At 41.3% G+C, this 8,915-nt stretch overlaps 1 protein-coding gene across 1 annotated transcript; it reads right to left on the reverse strand.

Moving 5' to 3' along the window:
• Positions 1-218: 218 nt before the first annotated feature.
• Positions 219-6,950, reverse strand: foxn4 (forkhead box N4). Its single transcript, XM_028578928.1, has 10 exons — positions 6,609-6,950; positions 5,915-6,015; positions 3,415-3,581; positions 2,617-2,732; positions 2,418-2,528; positions 2,097-2,224; positions 1,885-1,981; positions 1,586-1,793; positions 1,078-1,470; positions 219-980 (listed from the first exon to the last, which is right to left on the reverse strand). Exons 2-10 carry the CDS (start codon positions 5,992-5,994, stop codon positions 730-732), a joined length of 1,551 nt encoding a protein of 516 aa, XP_028434729.1. The 5' UTR covers positions 5,995-6,015; positions 6,609-6,950; the 3' UTR covers positions 219-729.
• Positions 6,951-8,915: the final 1,965 nt, after the last annotated feature.

Raw genomic sequence — 8,915 nt, forward strand, 5'->3', positions numbered from 1 at the left:
TATTTGGCAAAACAAACTTCTTTTATTCACCCATTTGATTTGTATTATGATCAAGTTAATGAACATAATATACATCTGACTTTGAGACATGCTCATCACATTGCGTAAAAGAATAATGTTTAAAATCTGGATTACTCAAAGTGTTGGCACACATCGGCATTTTGGAAAGAAGTGGGTAAATACAGTCGAAAGAAAGCTTTTCTGTGGCAATAGCAGTTCGAAACATTCAAATATATACAGCAAAAGATTGATAGAGTCATCACCTTCTCTAGCTGCCTTTTCATAAATATAAATAAAACATCACAGCAATAATGTCTACCACAATACAACAGACAAAAGACAGGGAGCTACAGGATGGTAGGGCTTTAAAACGCAAGTGAACAGTATAAAAACTGGCGGTTGTTAACTCACACGGACATCTTCACATAGAGTCTTTGTACTCATACAAGCTTTGAGTCTTTGCTTGGCAAAGCTAGATATTTTAAGTCTTACATACTTTTTCTTACAGCCACCTCTTTATTTATCAGCAGTTTTAGTTCTTAATGAGAGTTTCCTTGTGGACTGTATGTGAAATGATTTTTAAACATCCTTCTCCAAGTAGTTTCCAGCTGACCAGAGGAAAGCAGTGTGATTTGTAAGAAACCACAATTCAGACTTTGCCTTAAGCCTTCTTCAGCTGACGTCCACATATATCCATAGACAGCTGAATGAATCAGGTCGGAGACTGTTTTATAACAGGGCGATGGGCTTGCTGTTGGCTGGTGCGCCCATGTACTGGGAAGACAGGTGATCCTGGGAGGTATAGGAGGTGTAAAGACCCGTCACTTGCACATCTGACAGCTGCAGGTTCGCTCCAGTGGAGACAGGAGTCAGGTGGGCTGTTCCCAAGTCACAGTCTGATAGTCGGAGGGGGGAGTTACTGAAGGTACCCAAAGCATCCAGGTTAAAGCTGTCGTCCTTCATTTCCTCCCACAGATTACCTATGCAGATAGATAGAGAGGTTAGTGTACTGATGCAACAACCCTTGGATTATATAGCAAACAAAAAACAGGGATGACACTTAAAAAATGTATTTACCTTGAAGGGCAAAGTCCATGATGCTTGGGTCCAGTGCATCCACCTCTGTGTGTGTATCACCGTGCACACTGTAGAAATCGTCCGGCAGCTTGCTGTGGTGCTGGGTGAGTGGACTGTGGGAAAGGTCAGGGACCGTGTGGAGTGGAGGTGTCTGGGCCGGAGCAGGGGACATGGGGGCCAGGCGGGCCTGAGCGTGGAGCTGTGCCTGAAGCTGGTGGTGCTGGTGCATGGGTAAACAGGGCAGGGACAGTGTGACTATTGGCTGAGGCTGCATCTGTGCTGGGACGGACAGCGGGAGGCCAGTGGGACAGCTGGGCAGACGGGTCATGCCGGGCTCTAAAGCTTTACGTCTGCAGTTCTCTGGGCGGTCTGTGATCAATTTGTCCAACTCATCTGCGGGAAAAACGCAGATTATCAGACAAAGTTACATCATGACGTCCAATTTTGATGACTCATTGCCTTTTTGAGCAGTAGACCTTTTTATAATTCAACAAAATAAATTTCTAACCAGGATTAGCCATGCTGCGGCGGATGGCTGGCAGGTCCTTGCGTTTCCACTTCTGCATCTCTTCCTCCATCTTGTCAATTTTGGCAGGGTTCAGCGCCCACAGACAGCCCTTACGGGACGAGCTGCTCGTCTTGTTCTCCACTTTCTCAAAGCATTTGTTTAAGGACAGGTTGTGTCTGACTGAGTTCTTCCATCCATCAGGTGCAGTCTGCAGGGAGAGAGGTGAGGTATGAGTCACACTCTTTATCTACATTCACCATATTTTTTAGTCATTTTCTGTAATATTAATAGTATCATACCTTGAAATAAGGGAAGTGTTCCTTCATAAAGCTATAGATCTCACTGACAGGGAGGCTGCCAGTTTTGCTGTTCTTCAGAGCCATGGCAATCAAACAGCTGGAAAAAAAAATCTTTATTTGAATGTAGGTCAAAGCAGAGAAGGTGAAATACATTAAAACTAATTTTTATTATTGAATATTATTATATTTTAGCTACATAAAAGAGGTCTGACCTGTAGGAGTAGATTGGCTTGGGGAAAGACTTGGGCTGCAGCTCCTGCTCTTGTGGAGCCAGACGAGGCTGTGTGAATAGACTTTGGTTGTTGAAAGAGACATTGCTATAAAGCCCACCAGTTGAACACTATGAGAAAAGGAGAGAAAATAATGAGGAACTTTATCATTTGCATTTATCTATTGTGACCATTTAGCTTTTATCAAGTAGCATTGACTACAGAGGTCCATGTAAGCAATCTACACAAGAAGCAAAAGGAAACCAACAAATCAGCAACAAAAAATATGAGTACAGTACTTTATTAGCTTTATTAGTTTGGTACCTGTTGTCCAGTTTGGGTTAGAGAGTACACCTGCTGGTGTGTAGGCTGGTAGACTGAGGTAGGGCACTGGTAACTCGGAGAGGGCAGCCCATTCATGGAGAATGGAGACATCTGTGAAGCAGATACAGGGATATTTGTCAATCAACCCTATTTAACATAACACATACACATTTTGTCTTGCAATGCTGTTAAAACTCACACTTCCGCTGTGGGTGTTGATGATGCTGATTCCCAGAGGGCTGTGCTGCATGTTGCTCTGGAGGTGGAGCATGGAGCCTTGACCCGTTGTCATCGCAGTCATGTTGCTCAGCTGAGCTGTGAAAAGGAGCAGCAAGACTGTTATTAGAAAGGAAAGTTCACCGAAAAACTTGTCCGCCCCCACCTGTTCTTTCTATTGACTCCAGAGAGTTATGGTTTGATTTCCGGTTTGAAGATGTTACCTGGAGCATACAGTAGAATGGGGCTTCATTTTTTTTTTTTTGGTGCTAATAGCACAAACAATATAATACACGTATACTTAGAAGTTATAACCATTTACAGAGTTAAAGTTTAAAGTCTTCTCCATAGTAAAGTTTTTTGCAATTAAACCGTTCAATAATACTGTTACTTAATTGTTACTTAAAAATGTTAATACGTTCAACTAAGGTCTGTGGATTGTCTTGTAAGTTCATTATGTTTGGAAATGTAAGATATTGGAGTTTTTTCAAGTATAATTGTTTGCACTTTGATTTTTCATATACCTTAGACTTCAGCACCCACTACAACTATCCATTTGGATTCTTTTTTTTTAGTTTAAATGCATGTGGTTTTAGTGAAGAACAATTCCCAATAGCAAAAACAGCAATCTTGTATTGTCATTGGTCTTTATCTTTTCTTATAAAGCTGTGACTATATCTGCAGAGACCAGAAATCCAAAAGAATCCAGCAGTCCTGATTTATCCAATCAGAGAGATGATGCGGTTTTTGAATGTTGCACTGTCCCCTCCCTTCACCTCACCTGTCTGTTGCTCCAACAAGCTGCCCTGGGAGGGCCCGTTACTGTGGCCTCGGCTATCAGCCATCTGCTGTAGTCGGGGCACATCCACAGAGGTGAGCCATGACAGAGACTGCAGGTCCCCAGGGAGGTCCTCCTCCCTCAGCTGGGAGGGGTCGGTGGTCAGAAGCCTTCAAGAGAGAAGGAGGAGGGGGGAGGTTGGGGAGGGGGGTTAACACGGCTGTAAGCTCAGACACACACAGACCGCAAGTGGAATTTAAATCTAAACACTTGATAGAACAATTTGTCCTTCAAAGTCAAAACCACTGTAATGAGTCTGAATATGGGCAAACAGAGATGAAAGCTGCTCAGCAAAGCCATGTATTAGCCATACCATCCAGGATTTACTGTAAGTAGATTAACTACAAGGGTTATTTAGCAGTGACAGTTGTAATCAACAATGAAGGAGTTAAACAAGCTTTCCATTCAGAATTGATTATCTGTTGAGATTGTTTTTCATTTTCTAGGAGTGGCACACTGATCTTTGTTTTTCTCATGGTTAATACTTTGCTTTTTTGATGATGATGATGATGATGAAAACAAATTTGATAAATAAAATAAATGCAAAATAGCAATTCAATTTGTGTAGTATTTTATGTTTTACTTATGTTTTACTTAATTTTTTCAACTCATAATTTTATAAATGTTCTATGTGCTATAAAGTGGATTAAATATAGGATTGCTGTTTAACCAGTGCACTGCCAGTACCAATCAGTTTTCATTCATTACGTCTTTTATGTGGTGAGCCTCGAAGAGAAAGAAAAGAAAAGAGAGGAATCCTCTTGAATCCTCTCCAGTCTTCTCTGCACACACACACTTACTGTGCAAGGGTTTAGTAATTGGGGTCGCTATGACAACACATACTATTCAGTTAGGGTCTGTGGACAGTGTAAGAGTACCCCCCCCCCTCATACACACACCAAATCTCCTAATAAAAAAATCAACCCTGTGTCAGGTGACCACAGTCTGGCCTTACACCATTGGCTGAATCATAAGTAAACAACGCATGAGATCGTTTGAAACATGGGACTGCAGCACATGTTGCCTGAAACAGTTGGCCTTGTCTATTGAAAAATGATCACCTATTGTGTCCCAAACGACAAATCTGCCCAGTGGCACGTGGCTCTATTGTCTTCCCCAGACCCTTCCTTGATTGTCTCTGTCGTTTCTTTTCTTTACACAGCCCTTGCATTAATCTGTTGGAATGACAGCCCTCACATAGGAGGGACAAATAGGATGCCATCTGCTTCCCTGTCCCTTTCCAGCCTCTATCCCTAACCCCCCCGCCCCATCCTCCCTAAATGGGGAAATCAACGGAGCCTCGGGCCAGAGGGGGTGCAAGTGTAGTTTGAGGTCAGGGCTCTGTGTCTGCCGTCTGAATAAGTGACATCATTGCCGCTAGGAATCAGCCGCACACGTCCTCAAACACCTTGCATGTGCCAGTAAATGATTTAGAGTGATCATCCTTTTGCAGCAGATGGAATTGTCAAGTGTTACACTATCTCAGCTGGAGCACTGACATTTTAGTGTACCATTTGTGAGACTGACTTTCCTTCTTTTTTCCTATTCTCTGCCTTGCTGCTGAGAGTTTTCTTTCACTTCGGACAAAATGAAAAAATAATGTTCCAGCATAAAAATAATCTGGGAGTCTGTGACTGATGAGACTTTTTTCCTTTTTGTTTTGTATTAAAGAAAAGCACAAAAGTAGGTGTGCATACACTCAAATCAAAACTATGTACAATATTTACTATCGCTGGTCTTTTACACTTTTGTTTGACAAATCTACTCAAGCTTGCAATTTCCCATTTTAAAAGCCCAAGACAAACATATAGATGATACATGGGGGGCCTTCCCACCTCCCCTCCTCTCTCCCTACCAGCAGCATAGAAATTGTTCACTGATGCAAAACATGTTGAGCTGGTGTCTCCATGTATCATCCAAGCCTTCCCAGAGGTTTAACAACACAAAATATTGCACCTCCTCCTCCCTACCTCCCTCCTTTTCTCCCTCCTTTTCTAATTGGGAGCCATTTGTGCATACTGGTGACCCAGAGCGCCCATCTCCCCCTGAGCCGGCAGGCCAAGAGGCTCAGGCTCTCCGTGTGCCGACAGCGGGAGTGTAAACAGAGCTGATGGTTTCTGACAGATCCATTCAGACTGAAAATCATTTATTCTTCAGGATTTTTTTTCTCTCTCTCCTTTTTCATGAAACCCCCCATGCACAAAAAGAGCTGTCCGTCTACCTTTAGATTAAACACAGTGGGTTTGGACAGTTTGTTCCATGACCATTTGGGAAACACCTTAAAGGGTTTGATTAATAACAAATATGCCTTTCATCTATTGAGGCGTCACAGATTTGAACCTGAGTTTGTTTGACAATATGCAAGAAAAAAAGAATATGTTGTTTAGTGCTAGAAGATAGAAGTCCTGATATAACTGAACAGAATTTAAATCACAAGTCTTACCTGTAGTCCTGTGGAGACGGATGATGCCCAGCATTCTCAATTATTCCTGACATCCTGGATGTTATTCCACCTTCTATCATTTCCTGGGATATGTGATACCACTGCAATTTAATAAATAAAATGAACACACTGTAGGTTATCCCCCCCAGTGAGTCTACAAACTTTGATAAACAATCTATGTACAAGATGATCACAATATGAATCACATTACTTCGAATTGTGTCTTCTTCAGTAAATAAATATGGTGGAACAGCATGTGCTATATCTGAAAATATAATATTGCTCAACAAAAAGCAAACATTTTAAACTCAAATTGAAGTTAAATGAACATTTAACACAAGTATAAACAAATTCAAAATAATACTAGCACATAGAACTTTTAAATTTGGCAACAGTGTGCCTTTGTTGTAGCTGAAGCCCATTTTACCGTTTGAAAACTTTTGGTTCCCCATACTCTCCCTAATTGAATTGAATAAAAAATACAAAGAATAATATAGCTTGCTTTCAATTAGCACGCAGTTCAAATGTTTACATAACAGTTTGGTCACATTAGCTCAGGTTTAACTGTCATTTAGCCTGCCTATAGAAAAATGATATTCAAGTCTAAAAATCATCAAAATGTCAATATTCTCATAAAAACCAACAATCCCACAAAGACTATGGTGCTGAAAGAGAGAAATAATAAAATAATCACCTGTTTTGGATGATATTGAAGAATGTGTCAGCTGTTCGCGAGCCCCTGTACTGTATTTCACTGTGTTGCATTTGATTCTCCAAAAACCGTTTTTAAATTTCCCTCTCTGGAGCTGTCCAGCGCTCTGACATGCGCAGTGGAGACTTCAACAGAGCTCCCAGTCGCTCGGGGGGCAGGAGGATCCCATGAGTTTGACAGCTGCTGTTAATGCAGTGCCTGTTAACAGTCCCGACAACATCCACACTTCACTCAGCAAGTGTAGGAGTAGCGATGTCGAGATTTTATTTTTCTCTCCGTTTTGGTGGCGGGGACTTTAAGTGTCACAATGCGGTCGTGGCGCGCTCTTCCACTGCATCCAACACGTTTGTTGTATTTAAAGTAAGGTCATACTCCATCCAGACATTGTAATCTTCTTATTAGATGATTATTAAAGAGATACCATTATATATAAAGTAAGTTATTGTGTCTGCCTTACACGGTACTGTGCGCTTGTTCCTCCAGTGGCACGCAGGTGCGTCTTAATAAAACACAAAATAGCTACATAAGTTCAGGCCCAAATCATGTTGAGGCTATTTACCGCAAAAAGATTTTTTTTTAAAGTTGAACCAGCCTATAAGCGCATTAAAAGCAACATAAAAAATTAAACAAACGCGTAATGAAAGAATTAACGTGAAATATCCGTTTCTCCTGTCAGGTTATTCCCAGTAAGTTCCCTCGATCAGGTCTAAGACGATGTGAGTCGCTACTTGTGGTGGCATCTTTGTATGTGAGTGTGAACTTTTTTTAAGGGAAGTGCTTGTAGATAATTTGCTTCCCGCCGCCGTGGCCGCGTCCTGCTCCTCTCAGCAGTGGGAAACAGAGCCGGGGAGGCGCGTAGGGAGGGCAGGGGGCCGGCGGGGCTGCAGCAGGAGGCGGCAAAGGCACACACTCTTCTACAGAGCAGGTCCACTTCACTATATAAAAAACTGTGGCATGAAACTAGGGTTGGTAACGCATTTCAGTACACTACCAATCCAGGAAATAAAAATGTACTCTGTCAGCACTTGAGCTGAAGTGTAGGAAAAGAAACAAAGCACTCCCAACTGCCGATTTTCATTATAAATAGGCATGTCTCTGAGTTGTATGCAAAAATAGAGAATCATTTATTTTACACAATAAGACACACACAATATCAGTATCCATTTGCCTAGCTATATCAAGGATTTTTTTTATAGTCTAAGTGACTTTTTCCCCCCTGTCCCAAGTCTAGAGGTTTCATTCTTAACTTTGTGTAAAAAGGGATGCTTGGTGTTGAAAAGTAGCTCTCTGCATTAGTATTTGTTTAATTAGGCTAAGCTTTCCACCATTTCTGAATAAAATACATTAGTAACTGATCACTGGCATTCATGGGTTTGGGACCCCAGGGGTCCTTATGGGGACTCCAGGGGGTCCCCAACAACAAAAAAAGTTACTTTTTATCCATTGTTTAATTAACGAGAAATGTAATGGGTTGTCTTCCAAATTAAACATCTCACTTTAAACTGTTTTATGAGTCGATAGAAAGACAGAAATCTTCCTGGATTAGAGTGAAAACATATATGTGAGGTAACACAAGCAGGTAGGCTATATGGTCTTTTAATAGCAGACTTAAATGCGAAACCTGTTGGAGATTAAAATTTGCAGCCGGAAATTAAAGGGGAATTCCTTAAAGTCTGTAGGGAGACTGCAGTGACAGCAGCAGTATCAGCCCCATGGGACCCTACAGATGGTAAATCGGCCTGTCACAATAGGCACAATCAATGATTACATGCATGAACGTAACGGACAAAAAAACAAGACCATCCTTAGAGAGAAGATCCTGGAGGTCCTAAAGCCCGCAGGGTTAGGATCTGGAAACACGGTGAGGGTGCTCATACTGTGTGATGTACTGTAGGTCAATAGGTGGTGGTGGTGATGATGATGATGATGATGATGATGATGATGATATAATTTCAGTAGCAATATGACCACTTTATATAAAAATGCTTTAGGAAAACCTTCTGGGCTTCTTCTTTTTTTTTACTGTTTTATGGACCAAGGATGAATAATTAATTCAGTCATTAAGTTCAGTCATGACATCATATGGAAAACACAAGAAAACAAAGAATGACTGTGGTCACAAGTCGATCCTACTTTAACTATTTTAACTATCTTATTGACCAAGTGCAGCCTTAGTAGTTATAGCTCTAAAATAATACTATCTGCCCATGAATATATATCCTGATAATAGTATCACCATGCTGACATTTACTGCAGGCGTGCACAACTGGTGGGATACAATAACAGAAA

Source organism: Perca flavescens, chromosome 5 (assembly GCF_004354835.1).
Source record: "Perca flavescens isolate YP-PL-M2 chromosome 5, PFLA_1.0, whole genome shotgun sequence".
NCBI classification, from domain to species: Eukaryota; Metazoa; Chordata; class Actinopteri; order Perciformes; family Percidae; genus Perca; species Perca flavescens.

Bases quoted from the DNA above. Each gene is read 5' to 3' on its own strand.
- foxn4 (XM_028578928.1), bottom strand. From the start codon at position 5,994: ATGATAGAAGGTGGAATAACATCCAGGATGTCAGGAATAATTGAGAAT. The intron at 2,529-2,616 runs GTGAGTTTTAAC...TCTGCTTCACAG, and splicing joins TCAACACCCACAGCGGAAGT to ATGTCTCCATTCTCCATGAA. The intron at 1,471-1,585 runs GTTAGAAATTTA...TTTTTCCCGCAG, and splicing joins CCGCAGCATGGCTAATCCTG to ATGAGTTGGACAAATTGATC.